Consider the following 27563-nt stretch of genomic DNA (forward strand, 5'->3'; position numbering starts at 1 on the left):
AGCTTCACTTAACAGCTTTTTGTTTTCCAGAACTCTCAGTCTTCATCGGTGGATGGCGTTTGACTTTCAACCATGAGATGATGCTGAAAAAAAGCTGCTGAAAAAGAAAGTAAGTTGACCTTATTTTGTTTTGTAACTTGCAGACACTCTGTACTTTTGCAGGGAGGAAACATAAAGCAGCTACTGCCTCAGTGGGTCAGAGACACATGGTGTGAACATGACCCTGAGAGAGGAACTGCAGTATCTGCAAAAAAACCCCCAAAATGCTGTATTATTCTAATTTTGGCCTGAAAATCTCCCTGAGACAAAATGAAAACATCTGTATCCAGATGACTCACTGTTGCGTTTTTAAATAAAATCATCTTAAATGGCCAAACAGATCGTTCTCTTCTAAATACTTGGCAGCAGTCGTTTAGCACTGAGAGAAAATGTGCACATCATGCAGAGGTCAGTTTTTGAATTGGTGTACTGCTGTAATTATGGACATTGTGGGCTTAAGTCTGACTTTACAGTGATGGTGAAATCTGACATTCATCCTGTACAGACTGATGACTGTGATCATACTTGACTGCATCAGTTTACTTTTTCTGCAGCGGACAAAGCTACGTTTATAGAATCATATGAATGTGGGGAGGGAGCTGTACTCCGAGGACTAAACACACAATTTAGTGTTTTGAACTTTGAGGTAAGAGTTGTTTTTTGTCTATTTGTGTAAATGCATTAATAGTACTGTACGTTTAAACTCGCTGTAAAACAAAGTGCTGTGGCGGGTTGTGCTTGTTGTCCTCCACTGTAGATTGGAAACATTTAGTTTGGGCCTTGACAGCACATTATCTGTACCGCTGAACTGTAAACACAGTCCACCTCAAGACACAAACAACACAAAGCTGCTCACATCCCAACCAAGCACATTCCTACGAGGCTGCAGGACAGTCTCCACGTGCCATGTTTTGTTCACGTGTTGCGTCTTGCTGTGGCAGCAGAAAGATGTTGTTTTGCAAGGTGAGACTAGAGCAGGTCACACAAGGAAAGAGGAAGAGTTGTATCAGATCTGATAAAATTCCTCTCTCAGAGGAGGCCAGAGATCCCACAGTCTGCAGTGCAAGACATAAAACCACCAGCAGGGGTCGCCAGTTTTTACCTGCACTCTGCATTATTGATTTTCCCCTTTAGACCTGAGAAAGTCTTTCTGTAGAACTTGTCACCTCTAATTAAATTACAAGAGTGAAGAGTAAAGGGACCATCAAAAACCCAAGAACAACATGGCCCTGGAGAGGCATATTTTATTTCATTTGTCAATATACTTCAGGAAACAATATACAAAGCAATGATGTGGTCACCTTTACTGAATGTGTGGTGCAGTTCTGTTATAGACTCAATAGATAGTACGGTGGAAAAAAAAACAGGCCTTTGCAGCATAGGACCCTGCTCTTCATCAGTGGGGGACAAACAAACAAACAAAGGGAGGGATGGGACGTGCGAGACAAACAACCCTGTGCAGGACATGCTCGTTGAAGATCTTTTTGTCGTTGGTCAAACAGGATCAAAGAAAATGTCGGACTTTCTTGGTGAACGAGGCTTAAGACTTTCAACAAGGCACTAGCGTATGAACCAAACCTAATATTCCAATAAAATAACCAGTGCTCGCTTTAGTTTAATATGTTTATTACAATACATACATTTCACATTTGACCTTGTGACCTCTCGTTGCCCTGCGCTGACTGAAGAGGTGATCCGGGTCACATCTGCCTCTAACCACCTGTAATACCACTCCTAAACTGGGTGCAAATGAAAATGCATGGATATCATTGTGATTTACTCTTCGTCACTACAATTCTTATAAATAAAACCCTTTTACTCTGAGTCCTCTTCTTAAAACTTCACTGTTATGTTAGCGACTGTACAAAGGAATGAACCAGTGGTACCACCTCAGCTTAAAAATTCAGAGAGGGAAAAAGAGGAACAAAAATTGTTGGAACACAAGAAGAAGAGGGACCAACAAAAAAAAAAAAAAAAAAAAACCTGACAAGGAGGGCGTGAAGTGTTGGTGTCTCAGGAGAAGGTGCGGCAGGGCAGGGCTGAGGCCAGGTGAGGGTAGTGGGAATGGTCCAAAGCAGCACGCCATCACATCTCTAATTTTATTTTTTTTGTGTTTTTTTGTTTTTTTTAAATCACTCACTCCACCACACCACCAGGCACTGTTTTTTTTTTTCAGACTGGGAAATGCAGGACCACCAGAAGCTGCAAATAGATCACTGAACCATTGCGAGACAGACCTGCAGAGAGGGGACGATCACCACGCCTGAGTACACGTTACAGTTCACCCGGACAGGGCAGAGGAAGAGAATCGAGACAGAGTCATCAGTTTACTGAGATTTGAGAAGAACTACTTTGACACCAGTGTGTTATGCTTTATGCTTTATGCTAGGCTTCTGTGTAAATAAATGGCTTCAGACATCCTCCTCCGTTTACATGCAGGTCACACGTGCTCGATGGTTCAATGATCCACGAACTGACAAAATGAAGCTTTAAGTCTGCAGACGAGTTAACATGAAGGAAAAGGCTAGCTAATGAACGTAGCCGCCTAGGCGTTGATTAGTTTGGATGTCAAAAGCTTTGATAGGCATGGCTTTCCATGGCTTCAATCTACAAAACATATTTACAACATAGATAATAACATCTACAAGAAATCTACATTTTTTTTCCGTCGAGGGTTTTTTTTTTACAAAACTTGTAAATCACCCCACCCTCTCCCCTTCTCCCACAACAGCTCTTCATTCTTCCCTCTTGGTTCTCCCAGCCCAACGGTCCAAAGGCAACCCGACTGCAGCTCCCGTGTGTGTGTGTGTTAAGACCGGGCTCAAGAGGAACTGAACAACTGCTCTCCCTCCAGCTTCCAACTATGTGCAATGGGTCTTTCCCCCCTCTTTTCCCAACGCTCGCAACCAGAAGTTCTCAGACCATGAAAGAATTCTGATTCTTCAACTTTTCAAGTTCTTTGATTTGCTGTCTCAGAAACAGTATCCTGCAGGTAAGAGACAGAAACAATAACAATTAGTTGTATTAAGCCTTACTTTACGTGTCAACAGGTGCATGCTTCCAAACTGAAACTGTTTTCTCACCTCTGCTCACGCAATGTTGCTTGGATTTCACAGACTCTGACCAAAGACCGGAGGTTTTTGAGCTCGGTGCAGTTCTCAGACATGCAGATGCTCCCCATGGTGTGGGCCTCTTCACGTAGTCTTGATGCCTTTAAGATAATTTTTTTTTTAAATGCATAAAAATAAGCTTCAATTTCCAACTCAATCATGTCAATGATGGTAAAATGTAGAAATGTACAAACCTGTTTCTCTGCGTGTTCAGCAGGCCAACCCTGAACGTGTTTGATAAGATTCTCATTGAAGTGGGCAGCAAGGGTGGGGGTGAAGGAGCAGGAGGGCCGGGCTGCTGAGGCGGTGGGGGGAGCGGAGGCAGAGTTGGGGGCACTGCTGCTGCTGCTGCTGGAGGCGACATGGTTGGGACCCGGGGATGGACTCCTCTGACTGCTGCAATAAGCGAATGTTATGTTTAGAAAGGTTTGTACAACATATACAACGTCCCTAGTTGTGTTATGTGAGCTTAAAGTGCACATTCAGTGACTTTCATACTAAACCAGAAACACTCTCGCACTCTTTATTTATGTCAACTGCTGAGTGTGTCTGAATCCAGCGGAGGAAATGATCAGTTAATACGTACACACTGACTTAATTTAAATCCCCTGAACTGCAGTAATGACCATCTTTTATCAAACTGCTCAGAAATTGGCTCCTTTTTGGAAAAATTCCCACAAACGAAAGAATGAAGGAGGGAGACGACCGAGAGAAACACTAGTTGTTCCATTAATGACCAGCAGATGGTGCCACAACACTACACAATGAAGACCATCCAAAAAAAGAAAAAATTAAAAACAAAACAGAGCTCATGTGAACGGGCTGTCCCACACTTAGGCAAATACAGTATTTGCACTCTATTTGTCTACATGTGCAGAGAAACACCTCAATGCACACAGATGTTGATGCTTTTTACAAGTCATGGTGTCTTAAATATTTAAACAGTGATGTACTCTTTGGAGAATAAGTACAAAAACTGTCCCCAAATATTGTCCAAGGCTGTCTTATTATTTCACTTGCTACTTATCCTTGTTAAACTTCAGCGAGTTGTGTGCTTGTGCTTACCCTTGTCGCTGCAGTGTGCGTGGCGAGGCCGTGGTGGCATCATGACTGTGCTGCTTATCGCTGGAGAGGGGCTGCTGGGACGTGGGCTGGGGATGAGATGCCTGCTTCGCTGCTGGCGTGTTCACCTGAACGCGGTAAGTTAGAAATGCCACATCAAAACACGTCCTCTCCACAGGATCAAAACACAAGCTTTCACTCTATTTGCAATAAATTTGCATGATTCTATCCTCCTGTATATTTCATCCAACTAGAAACTCTCAGCGGTGAAAGGCATGTGAGTGTAATCTCAGTCACCTTTTTTTCAGTGTGGCTCAAGATAATGTGAGATGTGTTTACTTGGTAAATATCCTTCAACATGTACAGTACAAGCAAAGGAATGCTGTCCATCTCAGAAATTCAACAGGCTCATCAGCTCTGAACACAGTTTCCACTGATAAAAGCTCAGGTTCATACAGAGTTTGTCCCAAAAATTCACACAGCAGGCAACTTCTCTCACCCTACTAGATACTCTACACCCCTACTGAGGACACTGGTGATTTCGCTGTTGTCTTACTTTTGGCTGTGGGATGACAGGCTGCGTGCTGAGGAGGGGCTTTAGAGGACCAGCATTGCTCTGTGGTGTGCTGATCCGTGGAGAAACATAGGACCTGGGCGATGAGGCGTCCGATGTTAATGACATTGGCGACTGGTTGGATTGCTGAGCTGCTGGAGACACACCAACAAAAGGACAGACAATCTAAGGGATCAATACAATCTGCTAAATTTAATACCCAGCAGGAAAAAAAAACTTTACAAGCAAATAGTGGTGAAATCTAAAACTGTAACTGTCATAAACACAAATCAGGAAACCGATTTTCTAATGGCTGATGATATCAATTTAAGTATTTAACTCACAGGAAACACACAGGAAACCCGTAAGGTTAACTCTGCTCTGTGTTCATCAAAGTTTTTATTACACAAGACATTAAGTGACTGTATCTCCTCACAGCAGAGGAACAGATGTGTTTCAACATGGGCTTCATTTACCTTGGTTGGAGAGTTGAGCAGCTTGAGAGAGGATAGTAGTGATATTGAAAGCTGATGGTCCAGCAGTGAGGATCTTATGGAGCATCGACTGTAATGAAGCTTGTGTGACAGCAGCTGTGAGAACTACAGGATGGCAAACAGACACACGGTTACACTGTGCACCGACACACTGTATTAACTACCGCTGCTAGAATGGTTTCTCCAATGCATCACAGTGCATTTGACAGTCAGATTTCAGTAATGTGTCCTGTTCTAATGTGCCCAGTAAGAACTGTCATTTAGCTTAAACACGCTATGGTGAAACAAACTGACATGTTTCCACTGAGGATGCAGTATTTTGAGATTTGGGTGGCATGGCTTCAGGGCAGGGTTAAAACCTGCTTGAAGGAAGGAAGACAGTGTTGTTTCTTTTGGTCTTAGATACCATGTACAGTGCATCCATCCAGGTTTTTCTTCTCCTGGTTTGTGGTTTAACAACCATTTCTGTCCAGTGGCCAATTCAATTTTCAGATCCAACTACGCCCAAACACTCCGTAGCTCTGGTTTCCGATCAAAACTCTGACAAAAGGATGCAAACTAAAGCTTAAACTTCTGTGAACTGCAGGTTGTCTCTCTGAGAGAGGAACTGCTAAATGCTGAAACTGACAATCTCATTAACACTGTCTGACATGTTGGTGGCCATTAAGTCAGAGTGTTTTCATAGTTGAGCCAGATTCTCTCACTTTTCACTCAACCACTCATCCTGCAGAGGTGTATGTTGTGCTGCTCTTTGGCTTGGATCATGTAAGTAAGACTCAGACAGTCAGGATGCCCGAGGTGCCCCCTACAGTGTTAGCCAAGTTTTCCGCCAAGTGTTGGCACAACACCGACTGTTAGACTAGTCATTCACACGGCTGATGAGTTGAAAGGCTTCAGAGCGAACAGCGCGGTCTGAAGCTGCCACTATACTCCAGCTGAAGTGCTCGTCGGATGGCCGAACACACTCCCGCCTGCAAACTCAAGTGGGATGTTTGCAGCCCCCCAGCAGGAGCCTCGTGAGAGACACTATCGGAAAGTCTGCGTTTTTATCTCCATATTTACAATTATTGTGTGTTGACACTGTCTGACAGCCGGCTTTTCATCCCACCTTCCACTGTGACAGTCTGAACATCTATTAACATTTTTGCCATGCCCCTGAGACGCAGTGAGACAACCTGTTGTACAAACAAGTTCTTTTCATGCATATACTGGTCAGGAGAGATTCTCCATCCACACATCCAGAGAGAAATACAAACAGCATAATACTATGGGGCTATCAAGTGAGGTAGGATTCAATACTGTGCCCAGACCAGCAGGACAGACTCTCATGCCATGTCAAAGCCTTTTGACAGTGAGCAGACAAAGAGCTGACAGCAGTACACACAGCATATAATTTTAAACTGTCTGCCTCGAATTACTCATCAAACACAACCACTGCATCTATCTGAATGCACATGTGAACTGTTTCCATCTTAGATCTGCATATTCTTACCTTCGTTGATTTTCGCCATGTCCACACTGGCATTGTTGAGCTGCAGGGCGGTCTGAAGTGCTGGGAGAAGCTGGCGAAACAAGGTGGGGTCCTGGAGAAGCGGAGGGGCGGGGGATTGCAGGACCGGAGACACAGGCACCGTTGAGGCCGACGATCCAGGGGGCCCCGACGATGGGTTCAAGCTCCCTGAGCCTGAAGATGACGACTGGGACTGGGTGGTGAGGGTCGCTGTGGGCTTCTCCACCTGGGCTGACTCTGTGGATTCAGGTGAAAGGAAGATGTAATTTCATCAAAAAGGTAGTGTCACAAATCCACATACTTCCTTTTTGCCAATACTGTATATTCATCTATATATATTATGTATGTATATTCATAATGGCCTGGAGAAACGACCGTCTCATGCAAACATTAGCTGGACTGCATGCACACCCATAGGCCATGTTCAGATCATCAAAAGCCCTGCGTGAACGGAGCCAGTGCAGTAGCAATTTCAATCTGAATACCCACATACAGTAAAATGCTTTCAGTGCACAGCCACAGTACGTAGTTTAAAGCCACAGCAGCATGCACTGTTCAGCCATTTGTAGTAAGTAGTAAGCAGTTCCCTAGCATTCATCAGCCAAAGGTCAACTCAACAATAGTCATCACTAACAAGCCAATAACAACAATGCTTAAACTGAAGGCTTAGAGGCAGTTCCGAGGAAGATATTCGCCAAAAACGTGCTGTAGTAGTGGATGACTTACTAGAACCAGTAGGGGCTGCCGACGCTTGCATTGCCTCCCTTCTGTAGTCCCTGTCTTTGGGGAAACTGTTGACAACCGCAGTCTTCGTTGCCTCTTTTTGCCTCTGTTCTCTGTGAAAAACAGAGACAAGCATGCATACAAATGGTTATTAGCCATGTATCCAATCTTTGTGTGACACTGATAGAAACAGTGTGTGTGTAAATCAGGTGGTTTGGGTACAGCTACCTCTCGAGCCACTCTTTGGGCTTCTCCCACTGGGACACCTCTGTCCTGCAGTTGTAATAGTATTTCTTTCCAGACGAGCTGATGTGCTCTGACCAGTCGTCACCAGGTTCGTAAGGCTGAGAGAAGGAGCAAATGTTTAGGAAGACGAGGCCAACCAGACAGAAAGCAGTTGTGTGTATGTGTGTTTAGAGGGTATGATGCAAGCGCCTGTAATGTAATCTGACATGTACAACAGAGACTGGGGGCTGAAGGCAGATAGCTGTAGCTGGGCTGTTTTCAGAGAAGCTTTGTTACTGCGAGGGAATCTTTATTTTTTATTTCAGCGACAGCTTCAGATTGTTCAGGTAACCAAAGTAAAACATTTTGCTCTTTTAAAGACATTATATTGTGACTGGTATTTTAAGCTCATTTCCAGTATTTGGTCGCCATTTTTCACTGTAATCCAGCGCTTTCATCATTTTATAGTGCTCCATCTTTGTTGCTTAGGTCAGTATTGTAAAGCAAAAACTTAAATTAAGAAAATCATAGCTAACTGAAGCAACATAACCCAGAGTCAAAGATGTGAAACTACTGAACATCAGCAGCTGCCAAGAAACCATTCAATTTATCGTACTGGAAAAACAATGTTCAGTCCATCATCTGCCACCGTGCGAAGGAAGAGTCGACACTTACTGTGTCTGAGGTCTTGCTGGGGTTAGAATGTGAGTTGGAGCTATGAAGGGAGCTGTGGTTGTGAGAATTTTCCTGTGGAGAATAACTGGTCCCTGCAACAAATACAACACAAAAATACGGAATACTCAGCATCGGTAACAACAAAAACAGTAACATGCCAACCGTTTGCTCAGTAACAAATAATCCTGTTGGTAGAATGTCCCCAGACAGCAAAACAACACTGTAACACACTTTTTTGGGGGTTGACTGCATTCACATTGTTTGTATACCCATGCTGATTACATGATAATATAGAATCAATGCAACAGATGTAATTGAAATTGTTGCTACACCTGTTTGCCTAACAAAGAATCCTATGTTTAAAAACCCGTCCCAGTGCTAGGCTGCCGTCTTGACAATAGATCTGAAAGCACCGCCGCCACCGCCACGACAGGTAACAGAACAAGTGTAGCAATCAGATGGCAAGACCGAACCTGCTTTTGCTCATCCTATCCTCTCAGCTCTGCCCAACTATTATTAGAAGCTTCAAGTGTAAGCACTTCCAGATATTTTGACATTTGTAACATTTTCTAAATTGCTTCGGGGATGTAATTATACGTCAGAGAGGGAGACGGCATGAATGAAAGGCCTCTGGTGACATGGTATTCTCACATACAGCAGAAGGAGAGGATGGATGAGCTGAGCACTAACGTCCTAGTCCTTAAATACATCCGTGAACCAAGAGAGCACTCAGTGGCAACCCCAACGTGTAGTGTCTGCAACAATCTGTGGCATGTTCAGTAGTGCAAATATAACTGCTTTTCAAAGAGCATTTTACTCTAATCCACCTGCAGCTGGGAAATGAAAAGCAATGTACAAACGATAAAATCTGGCTGGTATTTTTGTTGGAGAAAAAAAAGTGAGAGACAATTTTGTCTTGATGCTAAAAGCAGAAAAATCCCTGCCTCCTGGTAAATATAAGTTCAACTGACGCTCTTTTGTTTTGGTCTGTTTCAGCTCTGCTGTTTGGTGCTGTGTGAGTCATGTAGGCACTGTAAGAGTTTGGTTGGTGAGAACAGCTGTCTGCTGTGGCTGGAAACAGGACTGATGACAGTAGTGTGTCAACCACAAAAGTAAAGCCGTGGGCCACAAATGCAAAAATGCCCCGTAGAGCGTTGTGGGTTCGCAGCAGTGGGTGATTCTCATTCTCTGCACCTTTCACAGTACAGATAATCATTTGATCGATAACCTTTAGGTTAACTTTATCAAGCTCACCAGACACTGTGTCACATATAGTATTATGCCATTATTGTTTGCACCATCACTGCTAAGCCATCAATGACTAATGGTCATTATGTGTTAAACATCTTTAAAAGACTGCTTTGCTGTTTTTAGCTTTTATTCATTCATATCTAAGTTTAATTTTAGTGTGCCATTATCAGCACATCTATAATAATCTCCTGACCTGCAATGTAATGACACATTAAGCAGATGTGAGAAACTTTGAATGATTCTGTCTAAACCAAAACAAACTCTGATGGTAAACGGCTACAGCCTATCCCTTATTGAGTGTACATTAGCAGAAGACTTGAAATAAAAGATTTTGAAACACCAAATGTCTGAAGCCTTAGACACAACATCAAACTCAAAAGTCTAAAAATAAAAAATTTTGTCTTTTAAAATCTGAAACAAATCCCATTAACTGTATTTGAGAGTAACCAACCCCACAGGCAACATCTCTAACAAGCCTCTCTGTTAGTATATCCTCTGCTGTTTTGTAACCTCTTGCCAATCCTCAGAGATGTTACACACAGAGCAGTAAAAGCAGAGCAGTTCAACATTAGCCCTCCATTCGTTTCTTCAGTGAACCACTCTGAAAAAACAGCTAAACACAATATTGTTCTTGCCAACTAAACTCTAGCAACTCCACATACTGCTCTCTAAGAAAACTACAAACAATACAAAAGATTACGCCCCACAATGTAATAACCCTTTTATGTTAACCACAATTATGCCACACACATGGATCAGAACGCTCAACTGCCAATAAAATTCTAGAGGAATACTTGCATTTTATGTTACTCCTCAAAAGAAAAGCACAAAAAAAACGTACAGAAGATTTACAACCATCAACCCTACATGAATTTCCAGTGACGGAATCACTGAAAATGCGCTTTTTCAAACCTCAAACATTTTTTTACTTCTGACATGCTGTCAGTGAAATTGGCCGGCCACTGAACAAGTTCAGATACAAACTCTATACAATGCAAAAAGACAGTTATTTCCCAACACAAGATATTTCTTTCAACACCTGAATGCTTGGACAGTGTGTGTGGTGTTGTTTCTCATGCTACTGCAGTGGAAAATCAATACATTTACAAAACACTTAGGTTTGTGATCATTCTTATAGAATCCACAATGACTGTTCAATCAGCTGAGAGAATGAGAGAGAGCTGAGTGCTGACAGTTTAGTCAACTGGTTAGCATAAAGGGCATCTTGGTAAAAAGAAAACAAATATGGCTGGTTACTACTAAAGTTCATCAGTGCATCTATTTTAACTTGTTCTTGTTCAAATCTAGAACTGCTAGAATACCTACTACTACTTTGCATAAAAAAGCATATAGCAGGTTCTACTTATGTCTCAGGGCTCAAAAACATTAAACTACACCGCAGAGTTTCTGTGATGAAGCTCTCAGATGCTTAAAAAAAAGAACACCTCCTGTTTCTTAAATGCTTATGTGAAACCATCATCTGTGGCTATTTAAGTAAGCAATGAATTTTAAAACTAAACCCATTTTATTCACCATAACCACTGTGTCTCACCTCCATCCCTGTCTCTGGCCCGGTGTGTGTGTGCCACCTTTGCTCTGCTGTGCCCTGTGCTGTCGATGTGTTTGTTTTCAGGGCTGTCAGACCTCCGGAGCATTTTGCAGGGAGGAGTGACATCTGAGGAGTCTCGCATCTTTTCATGACGGTGGTCCCCACCTGGATGGCTCTTGGATGAGTATTTGAGAGTCTGCAGACACACACACATATACAGACACAAAACACCTCACTACAATCTAGTATCTTATGCATATAACAGGGCTCTCAAGTTTTGAATGCAGGCAGGTGACACCCCCCTCAAAAAAGACCCCCCCCCCCCCCCCCCCACGTCGGGGGGATTAATCACGTGATGACAGTGATTTTTTTTTTTCATTGGTTGTTGCGTTATCTTAGCCCGCCCCTTTCCCTTTTTAAAGGACAGGTAAGTGACAAGCTCGACTCCATAGCAGACGTGCAAACCAGTTTCATCCGCACCATGTTTGGCTGTTTATAGAACTACAATTTCAACAGACATAGGCGTCTAAATTTTTAATATTCAGGTGCTAATTTATAGAACTAATCACCATTCATGCCACTAATTATTTGAGAGTTGTGAGCAGCAGATTTATCTTTCAATTCGTTCTAATGCCGAGTTACTTAGATAACCGTTTTAGCTATGCTAGTGTAACTGTTCAGTAGTCTCTCATTTGACAACAACAACGTATGTAAACTATCACATTTATAATTTCTAATAATGACGAAGTGAACAGAACATTTTACCAGACAAACGAGTGCTGGCAAACTTAACGGGCTACTAACTGTATTTGCGCGTTACGTTAATTGTTTGTTTGTTTGAAGTACACGTTTCGAGTACTTTGATGTTTCGAGGGCTTAGCTAGCTATATTCTTAAAATGACAGACTGCGGTCAGGCCCTGGCTAGCAAGAAAGCTAACAGTAACAAGCTATCATTAGCTTTGAGCTTCAATAAAACTCGCCTGTGCCTTTTCCAAAACCGCTGAATTCGACGAATACATTCAGTCTATGTTGTCTTTACCCGACGATATTAACGTTAGGAAATATTTGCAGCGCTCGGACGGCAATTTCAAACAAAATCATTTACTTTTCACGCTATTTTCCGCACTGACTGGGGCCTGTTGTGCTCCCCAGAAGCCTGAACTAGAGTGTCCATTTTAATCTTATTTGCTGCTAGCAAGCTAGCAGGCTACGGTTAGCTAACAAGTACCTGATAGGGCTGAGAATCTCTTCGGTCGCACCTGCAAATGTAAAGAAAACAGTAGTGAATACGAAACTTTAAATGACAGTGCTGAGAGATAGTTGGAAGTGTTGCAACAGCTGAACGTACAAGTTTCCAGACACTTATTTTGGTTTCAGTAAAAATGGCGGATTGTCAAAGCGTAGCTACGAGGAAAAGGAAAATCAGAACAAGTAACGTTAAAAAAGATGTTTACCCATCGCCGAGTCTCGGTTGTTTCCTTGCATACATTACCATCAATGCCGTGTTAGTGTGTTTGGAGTGGGATGTGAAAGACTGATAACGGTACTATATTTTCTTGTTGATTCAGCGACCTGAAATCGTCAATTATTTCAACCTAGCTTATGGGTATTTCAATGCTATCGGCAGCACTGGTCGAAAGAGCGCCCTCACTCAGTCCATCTCCCACTCAGACACACACAGCCGCGTCTCTATCTGCTGAGAAAACGTAGCCGTGGAGCTGCGCGCAGGGTTGCCAGATATTAAGCAGTATGGGAAAGCCTTCATAAAACCAATGGTACCTAAGAAAAAACATGTCATTCAAATCACAAGAACAATAACATCAAATGTTTATTAATACACACACACACATACACGCATATATATAAGCACATTAAGTTTGAAACACAAACAAATTGAAGTATGGCATATTCAAATACAGCAGTGTCAGTCAGGTGACACCATGATTGTGATTTTTTCCACAGTAAGTCGAAGAAATCCAGTGTTTAGGAAATCCCTATCAAACACGATTGACATTTGTGGGCAGTGTACAGATCTGGCAACCTTGACGGCAACCCAGTTCTCTACCGCCTCCCCCTTCAGATGGCAACATCCGGGAGACACACAGGCTGGAGTCGAACAGCCTCAAAAACTTGTAACCCAGTTTAATTGTGCAGTTGCATTGGATAAATTGTCATTCTCCCCATACAAATGCATTTTTAACTGTTAGAATAAATCATCCAGTCCGCTTACAACAAAGTACTGTGGACATCATAATGTTTTACAGGCCATTACAGGCTGTGGCTTGTTCTCTTCTGTCATCTAGTGGTTATACTTTGAAATCACAGGCCACCAGATGCTCTGTCTCTGTCTTCACCCAGAGATCACCCTAAAAATACATTCACACAAATGCCCCTAGCTACAGAGAATCCAACAAAAATGATTTCACGGTTTGGGTTTGTGGGCACAATTTCCATTGCCACATTAATTGTACACGACAAAGAGTCCAAATTGTCATATTGTAGCATTTCAGTTGTACTGTTCATTGTGTGTAGCTGAAAAAAAAGTTTCTGCACATAGCATTAAAACAAGAGAGGCCTGAATGAATGATAGAGGGGTAAATATAATAGATATACATCCAAAAAGAATCATTAAAGAGTACCACAAATTAGTGCAATGTTTGGGAAGCACTCTAGTAGAATAATGCTCATTTACAAGTCCACACTTTGGAGTATGAAATGAAATAGTGTGTGCATCCAAAGCAGCCGCTCTACATTTTGTGGCTTTGAAAAGGTTGTATCAATGGTTCAGAGTGAGTATCTGTCAGAAGAGGGCTGCTGGGCTCCTTTGTCCCCAGACAATATGTCCCTCATTATATCCCAGGCTGAGGACAAAAGAAACTGCAGTTCAGCGTTTTGGCACACAACGCACTTTAATGTGAGGACGAGGGGGCACGAAAGTGGGTGCTCCTATTGTTAGTATATTTCTGGAACTTATTCACACAGACAGACAGGCAGACAGACAGAGAAACATACACACTGGTTTTTTTGAGAGTCTCTGTGCTCAGTCATATAATAATGTAATATTTTTTCCATCTGAGTCCATGAGTGTATGATTTCTCACACTCAGTAATCAGTAGGATTACACACACTTGTCTGTGACTGAAAGGAAACACTGATCTAATGTCATCGTTTTAAACATATTTTTATTTGTTTGTTAATTTAATACGAGAGTCTCAGCCAGAATCAACTCACATTCTCTCCAAAGCGTCTTTTCTGGTCCTTGGACACTTGTTGCTTTCTGTCTGACATGACCTGTAGGGGGAGGTATCAAACCACTTTTATATCTCCAGTACTAAAGCAACAAAACTCATCCCACTGATAACAACTTGCATTGCCTGACCAGTCCTAAATATGATAAATATTAAATTAATTTAACATTAACCAACTGTATTAATTTGAAACAGATTGATGTAGGGTTTAACCGGCTTAGCTGAAGGCAAAAAGCCTATCTTTAAAATAAATAAATAAATAAATAAATACAGAAATTCACAACCCTCAGTAGTTGTTTTGTGAACTGGAGTTTTTTTTTTTTTATGAGTATTTATATGTGCATGAACACTACTTCTCAAAGAATTATACTGTCACAGTGTGGTTGTTTTGTTTTCTCCTGTCGGCGGATGAGCGAATTTACGATGGAGGCGTTAGCCGATGATTGACAATACTACAAGTCAATCACAGTGCAGAACTAAGGGAGTGACCACGCCTCAATAGAATAGTGACCAATGATAGAAGAGGTTGGGCGGGCTCTGCAGCGGAAGGTTTATCTAGTACAGATCTCAGAACAGCTTCGCGTTGTCACACATCCGCACGCTAACGTTGTGTCCAAATAAACAAACCGTTTCCAAGTCAGCGCCTCGACAGACCACTTTATTTGTCTTGTGGCAAAGCCGAGGCGTAACATTTTGAAAGGTTGCGTCCAGGAGATAGGTTCAGTGAGCGGGGATGAGTGCAGGAGGTTAAAGGGGCAAAATCACGGTTTCAAACTCAAAACGGAAAAAACAAAAAGTTTTGTTCTCGAAGGAACCGCCGGAGTACACCGCGAACAGCAAGAACCCATTCAGCTCCGACCTCCGATGCAAAGTGAGTACCAACATATTGTCTGCAGCTGAGAACTTATCCTCACCACCGTCAAGTTAGTGGAAACAAAAAGGCAGTTCCAGAGAGAAACTTCGAAATGAACATAGCTGAAATTATCATTATGCTTTAATGCGGAATACAGAGGATTCAGCTACAAGTCGGTGCGTGTGATACACAGTGGAAAATGAAGTAACCTTAGCAGCGTGATTAGGTTCATGATATAAAAGAAACCTTATTCTTACCGTTTACTCATTAGATAAACTCTGCGCTGTCTCTGACACTTAATGCCCACTTTATCCCTAACGTGACTTTGTAGTTGTGTTTGTTTCAGTGAGATTTCACCTGACGCCCTGTACTCAGGAACGCTTTCGTGGGAAAGTGAAAGCAGCACAGTGCAGGGCAAACACAGTGTTTCGTAACTACACATGGTGAGCTGTTGTAGTAATATGTAAAGCTACTGTGGAACCTCCGGCTTACAGGAATGCGAGCACACGCGCTAACCATAATGACAAAATGTGCTCGTGACACAACCATCAACTTCCACAAAAACGCCCACACCCTTTAACGCCGAGGTTCCTGCTCTCCAGGAAGTGCAGCGTGCCATGTCGCTCGTCCACAGGGAATACAGAGCCCTTGTTGCCCTGCAAAGTCAAGTGTGGTGACTCGGAGCTTGTCACTGGCTGACGGTGCCAAGCCTCCGAGCTGGCAGCCCACGGAGAGACTCAGCACTTGGCCAGCTTCCATTACATCCCAACTCAGCAGCTTGTTTTGCATACTTTGGATTTGTATATTCTAATGACACAGGACACCGTGTGTTTTTGTCTCCCGAAATTCCCCCATAACCATTACTGCTGTGCTACGATAGAAACGAGGCCTTGCCACATGATATAGTTCAGACCCTTGTGTATCTTTACTTAAACATGAGATTGCCTAATAACACTCTCGAAAGCCACAGTATCATTTGTATCATAAGTTTTTTATGTGGTTAAAAATTTAGAGAGAACCAAGATGTCAGTAGTAATTTCTTGAAAATGCTCTTATGTTCCATTCCTTTGAGTCATTTGTTCCTACTGACAGTTAGAGTCTGTATACTTACTGAATGCACACATGGCCGTCATTTAACAGAGGAAGTGTGGGGCTTAAGAGAAAAGCTCATTCAGTTGTTTACTGGCTTGTGTTACTTAGAGTTAAAGGAGCATCTCTACACTTGACACTACAATTCTACACTTCATTGTTATGCAGCATATCAAGTTCAAAATGTTTAAATGAGATCTGTTGTGTGTTATTGCAAATATCTTCATCAGTTTAAAGTCCCAACAATGTCCCATCATTCATTGCGTTTGTGTCTTTTTGGTCCAGTCCCCAGCATTGTTGCTGTGCTGTGACTGTGAGAAAAAGAGAGAGACAGTAAGATGATGACCTTCGTTCCCTTGTATTTGAATGCCACATAAGGGGATCTCCAGAGAGCCGACATTTCTCTGTGTAAACTCTGAAACCTCAGAGGTTTGTCTGCAGTTTTGGCCAGTTCCCTTACTCTCGGTGGGAATAGCCTAGATCTTCTTTTAAATCTTGCCTAGAAAAAGGTGGGAGGCCTTTATGCAGAATTCCAGCTGAACGGGGAGAGTCTCTCAGGAGACTTTGATTATAACTGTTTTGGTCTTATAATCTCTGGTTTATTTTTATGAGGTCAGCAGCCGAGTATCTTGACAACACTATGTCCTCCATTTACAGATTCTTCACTGGTGATTTAAGGTAACTTACAAGGTGTTAATAGCTGCTAAAGTCTGCCATCTGAAATTATTCACAGCTGGACTGAAACAGACGCCTGTTTCTTGATTTCAGCGCACACAGTGCTGAAGTGTGCGTGCATATGGAGGCAGCTGAGGTCAGGGTGGGGTCGGATGCAGCGGCTCAGACGAGGCACAGTGTAGGAGGCTTTGCCCTGTGTTGGTTGTCTGAACAGGTGTCTCCGAGCTGCAGCTCCACATAGCTCACATTCCCTGGGTTTTGTTCCTGGCGTGGAGGGTCATGGAGTAGGGGGAGGGAGGTGTGGGAACTAAGAATGCTATGTGCGCAGGGCTCAACTCCCAGAGTGAATCTGAGCAACCTGCTGATTGAGACAAACGCTTCCTGTCATTGCAGCGGCCTGGCTTGTGCTGATGAGAAACCTGTCAGCAGGCCATTGTGCCGTTCATGGCTGGGGACAATGCCGAGAGATGGCTTCCATAAGTGCTCGTCAGCAGCAAGGCTATTTTCTTAGAGCTTAAGAGCGGGTAGGATACAGTGGCTTAAGACTCTTAATCCAAGCATTAGTTTGGATCACTATGAGCTAACTCAGAATCACAGGAAATTGCCTTGTCTGAAGAGAAACCTCAGTATCAGCCACCTTGTCTATTTACTCTGCACCAAGACTCATTTATCTTAAAGGTAACCAAGACTAAATGGAGCATTTCTTTTAGGTCCTGTACAGGAATAAGAAATAAGTAACTGTTCATGTCTTTACAGTTTACTTTTGACTGTGGACAAAAGTAAGATTTCTATTATTGATTTTATTGCAAAGCAGGAAATTTGTTCAGTACCACGCATATATGTCAGCTGGTCGAGAAACCTACCCACAAAGGAATGCAGTCATTCTGAAGTCACGCAAAAGACTAAAGCAGCCGGAGAATGTAAAGAGTGCTTGTTATACTGCTTTGACCACTTTTAATACTGACTCTGTTTCAACAGGATTTGGCTTGTAATGAGTTCACTGTGTCTTCATCAAGCACTGAGTGGTTTCTGAGCTCAGGTCTCAGAGCGCTGCCTCCTGACATATTGAGGTGAACCTACTTTACTGCCAGCCACTGCTAAACTTGGCAACATATGAAATATGAATACATGTATGTTGTTGCAGTGGCTTAATCCAGTTATAAAGTCTGAAGACAGCCTGATCAGAATATTTTTGTATTGCTTAATATATTTTTGTCTGAGGTCGTAAAGGTTTTTCCATGATTGCACTGGTGCAGATTGTTGCTGTTTTTGTGAAACTGAGAGCTCAAATCTGATAAGATTATGAAAGTGAACTTCCAGGAAGTACAAGAACAAATCTGCTGTCAGTGGAAAAGATCATCTCTGAATCGGTCCAGCTTGGATTATCACTAACTGAGGAACTCATAGTTATGCTTCTGGTGAACTGAGCAGTGTATACACAGAGGACAGGGCGTTCATCTGTCCATCCAGCTGTCCTCATGCCCTTATATACACCTGTCTTTCCATTTATTCACCCTTCTATCTATGTTCTTTCATTCATTCTCTTACTCACCAAACCAACCATTTGTCTCTCATTTCATTCATACATCTATTTATCTACCCATCCTTCTATCCGTGCTTAATCACCATCTTACTCCATAGTAGCATTAATCTCTGTTGCGATTCCGCAATGGACTTGCGAGCCTCCTGCTGCACTGCTGATCCCAGACAGAGAGATTAAAGTGATGTACTTGGCAGGGTCTGTGGCAGGGTCACAGTTGATGAGCATCACCAGTAGTGATGCTGTGTTGTTTTGCCCCCGCCTGCCCTACAGAGGTGTAGGGTTTCTCTCAGCACCACCTAAGCCTCTGCAGCGCTGCGCTGGAATGAGCCCACCCAGCAGATGCCGGCCATCAGACACCGACGCTGGCTGCGTTATATTCCAGCTCGTGTACATGAAACGCTGCGCTCACCGTGCAGGCATGCTGCCCTCTTGACTCACGGTGGGGAGCCTTTTGATGGAGAAAGCAGAGAGACTATGTGAACGGCGGTAGCATTAATAAAAGTACTGGGTGTGGGAAAGCAAGTCAGATCCTGAACTTTCAGAGAGAAGGTTAATTATGTATTACTGTATATAGGTCTAGACTTGAGTGGTCCGAAAGTGTGGTGTTTTGTTGTGCGACTGTTTTGTTATTGTTTTAAGACATTTAGGAAGTCAGTGCTAAGAACAGTGGTCTTCTCATTCAGCTACATGTGTAGCTTAATTCTGTGGTTTGCATTTAAAGCCTTGGGCTAACAAGAACCTGCACTACCAGATATTGCTGTGGGAATACTTTATACACACACCGCCTTGATCATATACTTGTAAATGAGATGTTTGTTGTGTTTTCTTGGTGCTTTGTTTAAAGCTAAAACACTGTTTAAAATGAACTGTTGCACAATCAAGTGGAGGCATATGGTATGTCTGTAACAGCTTGTAATGAACTGTCAGTAGTCAGTGAAGGCTATAGCCTTACATAGCGAGGCGGTGGGCTCACTTGACTGACGTCAAGCTTATTTGTCAAATGCTGTTTTATTTATGAGGGTTTTCCATGCATGGCCCCTGCCTAGCATTACTATGCCTATTCCCCTTATGGCAGCCCTGTGAATAATTCAACACACTCGGAGCAAACAGAACCAAAATAGGCCAAAGTGTGTAGACTTGTTTGTAGTTGTGTCCAGTAAATCACAGCAACCAAAGAGGACTTGTGTAGTCCTGAGTCTTTAGCAGTTCTGCTGCTGTTGTGTGCTCGTGAAGATGGAGAATTGACCTATGGATGCAGGAGGTTTGAACACAAGGCACTGAACAAATGACTGCTTGCCATCTTTGCCACTTGACCCCACAAGCTTCAAGTTTGCACCATCAGCATCAGCATGAGAGGCTCTATGTCTGCCTGTCAGTGATGAGTATCCAGTGCTTTATTAATGGAGCATGACGTTGCAATATTGATGTAGCTTGTGTTGATATTTGGAGTGCACAGGGAGCTTGGTTACCAGACACTGGTCTTGTGACTGATGTTTTCCTTCCTTGCCTTGATTTTCAGAGATGACAGCAACAGCAACTCAACCATCCAGCAGATGATACAGACTGTAATTCATCTAAGGGTAATAAGAGCACAGTCATGTAGTAACACACAGTAAAGTCACCACCATCTCCTCCTTGTTGCTGTGAGATTGTTTGCTTATGTCAAATAACGCAGGGGAACACAACTTTGATATGAAGTCTGATGGTCACAGGTTCTGGATGTGAAAGCCACAGGAAAAGTAAGGTTCAGGAGAGAACCTGAGTGTTTGATATTGAGAAAAGAGTGTTTGATATTAAACATGATAAGGAGAGAAAGCACAGGTGGTAAAGTGTTGCTTGCCTCTCTGTTGCTTGGAAATCTCCTTGTAAATCTAATGCCATTCACGCACATTCACTCAGTGCATGGCTGCATTCAGTTAACTCGTGCTTCATTTCCTGGTGCCGCTCCAGATATCTGTTCCACCTTTGACCTTGATTTGATGACTGGTAGGAGACAGGAGGAAGGAACAGGGAAGCCTAAATGTGATTTGGTATGTTGGGTCCTTTGTGACGGTGGGTGGGGTCTCGCTGAGGCCTTGAGCCCATCAGAATAGCGCTGATTAGCTCAAGAGGGTTTTTTTCTCAAGCTGCCTGTTTTCTGTCAGTTGGCAAGGACACCTTCCAGACAGCAACACTGGCTTTCACGGGCTAAATCCTTCCTTTGTGTGTAGGGCGTCTCAAGTAGTGTCAGCTGTAGCTCTGTACACTTGTTGCTGTGTTTCCTGGTACCTCCTTCTGGCTATGCCCCCCCTCCCCAGTGAGGCTGAATTTTCTTTTGCCTGTTAACTTCTCTGCCCCTTATTTACCTCTTTACTACACAACACGTAAATGACTGGCAAAAGGAGGTCTGTGTGTGTGTGTGTGTGTGTGTGTGTGTGTATATGAATGCACGCTTTTGTCTGTGAAAACATGTTCTCAAGCCTCTGTGTGTATGTTTGTGTGTGGACATATTAGACAGGCATCCATTCATCTTTAGACCAGTATAGACCCAGTCTGTGCCTATTCCCTCGTTGCCCATTGAGTGCAATTAGAGCAGTTTGACTGTGAAAACCCCTTCACAACAGCCTATTAGAACCATTAACGATGCAATCTTCACTCTTTGATGGCGTGGCCTATGTGATTACAGCTATTCAGTCTGGATGACAGGACTGTGAGATAGCTAAACCACTGAGAGTCTGTGTGCTACTCTCTGTGCCCTGTAAATCGACTTACTCTTGTTTGAAATTGTCCGTGATCCTCCCCCACGTCAGCCATTTCTTACATGTCCACTCCACTGGTGAGTGGAGCATCTACGTCATTCAGCTGTAACCCCATTAGTCAGTCATTACAAGTGACTGAGCAATAAGGTAGAAAGAATACGTTGAATCATTTCTGGTTTCTAGACCATGGTGACAGAGAGCTTGCAGGACTGAACACAACATGCAACAACATGTATGTAGAAAAAAAAATGGAAATGAAGACAATGAAAGCTAATTTAGAAACACATCAGTGGTCAACATCTGATGGACTGTATTCTTGTTTCCTCTCCTGTTAAATTTAGGATTTAATTCATAATCCTCCCTGTTAGTTTTGAGGCCTTGCACAACTGCGCATCACCATATGACAGTGACTTACTGACCTTATTTAGATCCACAGGGCCTCTCAGGTCATCTGAACGTGATGGAACAGCCTTCCTCTGATGATCAGGTCTCTTGATGCCGATTTGTTTCTCTTAGTTTTTCATCTTTTAATATATTTTCTTCTCTTTGATTGAATTATGTGTTCATATGTTTTTGTCATTGTATGTTTTATTTACACCTTGTGAAACACCGTGTAACCCTGGTTTTGACAAGTCCTATAAATAAATAAAAAGATTTACTTACAGTATATCTCATCCTGGATCAATAAAATAAGTAAATAAGGTTTTGCTTTTACAACGTTATTTGCTCTGGTATGACCAGTAGCTTATGGTGGTTAATGTTAGCAAACTTTAAATGGGTATTACTGTGTAAGATGATTTATGACTTTACTTGAGCAACTTATTAAACAGTTTTATCAGCCACTGTTCACCAAAACTTTCCTAGGCTAAGTCTAAGCTGGTGCTTTTTTTTTTAAAGGCCTTTGTTAGATCTCCAGCAGGGTTTCCTTCAGTGTGAAAGGTTAAAGTAAAAATGTTAAAGTTTATAAAACTTAAGGGAAACTCATCAGTGACACTGCATCACACAGCAAAGGCCACATAATTCATGAGTGAGCAGACACTTTGACCTGTCATAGTGAGAAAAGCAGGGTTTATTAATAACAACAACAATGGCTCTGTTCCATTCAAGTGTGCCAGTGAGCTGTGACAGTGTGCCACTGTGCCAGCACACAAAATAGCTGGCCCCCACACTGAAACGGCTAAGTGGAATTCGGCCGTCGTTAATTGCTCTTGTGCTTTTCCTACTCTGATGATCAAAGGCTTTTATTGTTAAAACAGTCATCACACAGTAGAAGAAACATTGTTAGGACATGTTTCTTGTGTTGTTGTATGCTTTTTTCTTCTGTATTTGCAGTGTTATTTTTTTCCACTCTGTATTTTGTCAAATCAGTGAAGTTATTTTCTTTATTTACTTGATTTGTTTCTATTAGCATGACTTTTTTTTTTTCTCTAAGCCTGGGTGCCTCTCAGTCACCGTATCTGAACTGCTACTATCTAATATTTCATTTGTAGTTGCAACTTGCCACATTAGATGTAAAATGTCTAAAAGCTAAGTTTATATGACACAGATAATATAAAGCCAACATGAGCAGCTGCCATAATTTGAACGTAACGTTGCTACACATGTATTTGCCCTTTATTTAAGATTTAAGCAGCTGTAATCGTTCTCTGCTGCCTATCATACGGTACCCTCATATCAAAGGACAGGCTGCTCTGCTAAGTTAGCTCTTAGCTCGCCACTAATTGCTAAGTAACCTTATGGAAATGCCTTTGAGCCGAGGTTTTTGGCTCTGGTGAAATTAAAGTGTGATATTTATAGTTGGCTTTGGATTGTCGGGCTTTGATAACAGAAGGCATGTGGTGTTTGTGCAGCAGTGTGTGTGTGGGAGTAGTTTACTTTGTCCACAGTGGTGGTTACTGCACTATCATGTAGTTTGTAGAGTCAGTTGGGCTTTGAATAGAATTTGAATAGATGGAGTCTGCAGGGTGGAGCAGGGGCTTAGTTTGTAGGTTCACTGGGTCACAGAGTTTGATTATACTGCATAGTACAATATAGGACTATGGCGCTGATGCACTGACATGTCATGTTTATGTAGTGGGGTTTTTTTTGCTTTGTTTTTGTTGCAATAGTAAACTGATAATATTCATATTTTTATTCCTATTAATTAATTAAATTAGTAACCATATTTTATAGAATTTACCCTCCTGATGTGTCAGTGGAAAGTTTTTTTTTTTTTTTAATGCATCTTCATTCTTTTATCAGCCAGATTTCAGGGGTAGGGGGTGTGGCCTGCTTCCAGCTGTGAGATATTAATCTGTGTGCCAGCAGATTTACAAAGGCTGTCGCATTATACTCTGAACTAGTTTTACCCATTTTAGGATCTGTAACACCAAAAGCTGCTGTTAAATGTTGTAGGCCAACAGTTCTGTTCAGTCGAAGTTAGAAAAATACTTCTCCAACAGTTCAGCAAATGAGGACAGCTCCAAAACATGAGTATCAGACACGCTGGCACGAGCCCACAGCCCTCGCCTGAGGAATCCATATTCTGGAATATTTTATCAAAGTTTTAGCCACTGTCAGGATGGTGCCAGTTTCGTACTGTAGTTCTGCTCCAAACCCACAGCTCTCACAGTGGGTCATTATAAAGGCTCTTGCAGGGCCTTTTCTATTCACCCAGTTTCCTGTCTTACTTCCGGGGTCGTCGGCACCAGATAGAGACAAAGCAGCCCTTTCTTTGTCTGTTTTGAAGTCGTCCCTTCAGTGGCTGGATGCTAATCTGACTGACCATCAGCAGCTTCTGTCACGGTCAGGGAAAAGACAGATACAGAAAGGCTGAGATAGATAGCAAAGGGGGTGGGGGGGTGGGGAGGGGTGGCATGGAGGGTGATGACTGGACCATTTGGCATCCGGTGAACAGAGGACTATTGTGTGCCAGTGGGCCACCGTGGAACAGGCTGTGTCTTCACAGGATGAAACTAGTGTTAAAGCTCTAAAATCTTGTTGGGAAGCTCTGCCAAGGACACACTTACCAACCATACACCTGCTCAGCACCTGTGGATGGCAAATTCAGATCTGCAGGCAAAGACTTTCACACATACACAATATTTAAAGGGTCAGTTCCAACTTTTTAGTGTTGATTTTGTGGAGACAGTATTCTTACTCTGCTACAAACCATTGGCTGTTGATCTGACAGGAAGCTGCAGAGGAAAGAGTCTCATGTAAAGTGTCACAGAATCGTGCTGTGAGCTGAATGAATACAGCAACACTAGTCACAAGGTCAGCAGAGATATTCTTACTTTGGAAAGATGATATAATTTAGCCATTACTCTGCATTCTACTCGTGGATTTTTGAGGCCTCGGCTCACAAATATCAAATTAAAATTTAATCTCTCAGCGAGTAGAATGTATCTTAAAATCATTCTCTCTAGATGAGTTCCTGTACGTGTCCTGGAAAGGCCAAGGCTACTACTGCACACAGGAGAAGAAAATAGTGTGTGTATTAAGCTTTAAAGAAGAGCAGAGTGGATCCAAGTGGCTTTGTCAATCGACCTGAGTCTCATATTACCTGTTTTTTTCCTGGACTGACTTTAAGCATTCAGAAACAGTGGATTGTGGTTGTGTATTTAGGTGCACTGAATCAATCGCTCACATTATAAAACGTTACTGTCTTGCATCTGCTTGGTGTCTGTTAAATAAACTTGACTGGGTAGGTTTATGTAAGCACCTGACAGCTCTGAGTGGAAAATATTTTCTGCAGTGTGTAAACAGAAAACAACGGTTGTTGACAGAGTAAAGGAAGATGTAAAGGAAACATCTTGAAGTTAAAGTGTTTGCAGCTGTGGTATAAAAGTGTATCACAGCCATCCCAGTCCCTGTGACCAGGTCAGATATAATGTAATACTGCATAAAATCATGAGGTTAATATCCCCGGCACCAGCTTGTACTGAAGCCCTCGTGTATCTTTATTAAAGAGTCCAGAGTACGGTTTCTCAAGGGAATATTTCTTTATACAACTTAAATCTTTTAAAAAGCTCCACAAGTCTTTCAGATTCTGTGAAATTGTTGGTTTTAGGTGTGAACGCTGGGCCCCACTGGTGTTCTTCCACATGTTTGAAAGCTGTGACACAGTTATAGGATACATCATTTTACTTAACCAGTGGGCAGACAAGGTCAAAGATTAAGCCAAGAGGTCAGCTGGCTTTCTTAGGCGTGGGTTTGAAACCAGTTTATTGTGTTAGCCTACTTAGTGCTGGGATTCTCAAATGTCATGGAGCTACACAGCGCACATTACATTCCAAGCAAACACGGCAGCAGCTGATTTTGCTGAGTAGCACAGCTTCAGCCAGAGGGAGGAACTAATAAACAGTGAGCTCAGCTTCTGAAGTGTTTGGAATACAAATATACAGTCTGAGGCAAATGATTTGAGCTCCACCGACATATCGCTTTACACTGTAATCTGATAAGATTCAGCCTCTGTATGCTGATATGTGTCATAGGTTTATTTAAAAGTTGGGTTTAGCTTGAAAAGCTTGGGGACAACCTTCCTGCAGGACTGCAGTTAGGTAGTTCTGGTATGTCGGAGCATTCATTCCCTCGCCTTATATGTCCCTGGATGAAGGCTTCATGTGCCATTCAGTGCCATTCTAGTATTTAATATGGCTTCATCATCCCATCCCATCCATCAGCAGCAGGTGACACAGGTCATCACCATGGATGGAGAAACCACCACGAGACAGCGATGATGGACAGGACTGTCCCAGTGTCGTCTCAGGTCGATTGGTGTTAATCTGGTCTTTGATAAGCACATGAAGGATTTGAGTCTAATACTCAGACTGATGAAGAGCCTTGTTTTCGTGCAGCACATAAATGGGTAAACTTTGTCTGAATACCTGTCCACACAGCAGTGTTTCATTAGATGTGGGTAGACGGCTACAGAACACATAAACAGGCATGGAGGCGACAACCTTTTGTGGCACATCGACACCAGTCTGTCAGCCGAGTCGGTGCATGGATTTCATTACCGTGAATAATAACACCACACGGCCCATCTTCAGCTAATGGTCACATTTTAAGGTATGGAGAATTATTTTTTGTTATCTCTATTAAAATGGAAAAATATGGGATGGGATGCCAACCTCCCTCAGTAGCTTTGAGAATCTGTTGAGTATCGCACATCATAGTGAAAGAGTGAACTTTACACTTCTCTCCTCTCGTGTGTCTGTTTGGTAAACAGCTATTCTTTACTGTCGTACTGGCCTTTAATAACCTTTCAGTATTTTAAGAATATTGCAACTGTCAGATTTTTCAGATCTTTCTAGTTTTGGGTTTTGGTTGCGTATTTAGGTGCAAAGAAATAATCATTCACATAATAACAACTGATAGACTTTGAACCACCAACCAGTGTGTGTTAAATAAACTGAAGTGGATGAGTTTATGGAAGCACCTGACAGCTCTGGATGAAAAATAGAACTGGTTCTTGGCAGAGCAGAGATGTAAAAGCAACAACTCTTGCTCCTGGAGTTAATTTGCAGTGAGTCACATCAGCTAATGGCTTGATCAGATCTCAGAGAGGGTGGATGGAGGCAGTTGGAGATGGTGACAGAAAAGGCCTGAGGGTTGATGGGAGTTCTCTGTTTATCGCTTCCTTCTTTCCCTCGTGTCCTCATGTCACCAGCGCAGTTCAATAAAAATTGAATTTTTATTGATCACGTGATCGCCAAAGCTGCGTTTTGTTTTTTTTGTTTTGTTTGTTTTTTTGTTTTTTTTTTGTTTTTTTTTTTGTTTGTTTTTTCTCAGTGCTCCTGACTGACCCAGAATCTGCTGTGTTATTTTACACATACGTGCCGTCTCCTTACCTGCCGAGCTCACCAATCAGAAGCGGCGTGCTGCTCACGCGCAGATCAGGCTAACGCAATCAGTATCACCTGCTCCACCTGCTGCTCTCTTAGTGAAACGGCTTCAGCTGGACCAGAAGCGGATTTCCGGTTTTTAAACCCCAAGAAAAACAACTCGTCGCTCATTTTGGGACTATTTCGGCTTCGAGGCCGCAGAAATGCACCAGAAACAGGTACAGCGCAAAACCTGTCGCGCTAAAGTTGCAACATCCAGCGGAAACACAACCAGTTTGTACCGACACCTGAAAAATCGCCACAGGTGTTTGTTTGCATGACGGAAAAAGTTCCGGTGAAATGTCTGAAAATCATGCTCAGGCCCGAAGAAGCGAACAGACAATTACAGCGTGTTTAA

General features: G+C 42.5%; 2 protein-coding genes across 5 annotated transcripts in view; one reads left to right on the forward strand and one right to left on the reverse strand.

Moving 5' to 3' along the window:
* Window positions 1-2083: 2083 nt before the first annotated feature.
* Window positions 2084-12854, reverse strand: waca (WW domain containing adaptor with coiled-coil a). Of its 2 annotated transcripts, none has more exons than XM_041065978.1 (13): window positions 12647-12854; window positions 12421-12451; window positions 11195-11387; window positions 8392-8483; window positions 7720-7835; window positions 7495-7604; window positions 6751-7005; window positions 5241-5363; window positions 4768-4916; window positions 4215-4339; window positions 3344-3545; window positions 3123-3250; window positions 2084-3025 (listed from the first exon to the last, which is right to left on the reverse strand). In XM_041065978.1, the coding sequence occupies exons 1-13, from the start codon at window positions 12685-12687 to the stop codon at window positions 2956-2958; spliced, it is 1635 nt and encodes a 544-aa protein (XP_040921912.1). In that variant the 5' UTR covers window positions 12688-12854; the 3' UTR covers window positions 2084-2955. The 2 variants fall into 2 exon arrangements, with proteins under 2 accessions (XP_040921912.1, XP_040921911.1); XM_041065977.1 differs by having other exon boundaries at window positions 4768-4919.
* A 2191-nt stretch (window positions 12855-15045) lies between these two features.
* Window positions 15046-27563, forward strand: part of mpp7a (membrane palmitoylated protein 7a) — a 123725-nt gene continuing 111207 nt past the window's right edge. For 2 of the 3 annotated variants that reach the window (XM_041065478.1, XM_041065477.1), the window contains exon 1: window positions 15046-15311. The gene's annotated coding sequence lies outside the window, so the exon portion shown is untranslated. Of the gene's footprint in view, window positions 15312-20119; window positions 20181-27563 lie in introns of all 3 variants that reach the window. The other variant, XM_041065476.1, reaches the window with a different exon arrangement.

This window comes from Toxotes jaculatrix, chromosome 20, assembly GCF_017976425.1.
Source record: "Toxotes jaculatrix isolate fToxJac2 chromosome 20, fToxJac2.pri, whole genome shotgun sequence".
NCBI classification, from domain to species: Eukaryota; Metazoa; Chordata; class Actinopteri; family Toxotidae; genus Toxotes; species Toxotes jaculatrix.

What these genes read in the sequence shown, in the direction of transcription:
- waca (XM_041065977.1), bottom strand. Translation starts at nt 12,687, where the DNA reads ATGGTAATGTATGCAAGGAAACAACCGAGACTCGGCGATGG. An exon ending in CCAGCAAGACCTCAGACACA is followed by an intron (nt 7,836 to 8,391) that starts GTAAGTGTCGAC and finishes TCCTTCTCTCAG; the next exon opens with CCTTACGAACCTGGTGACGA. An exon ending in CTGAACACGCAGAGAAACAG is followed by an intron (nt 3,251 to 3,343) that starts GTTTGTACATTT and finishes ATTATCTTAAAG; the next exon opens with GCATCAAGACTACGTGAAGA.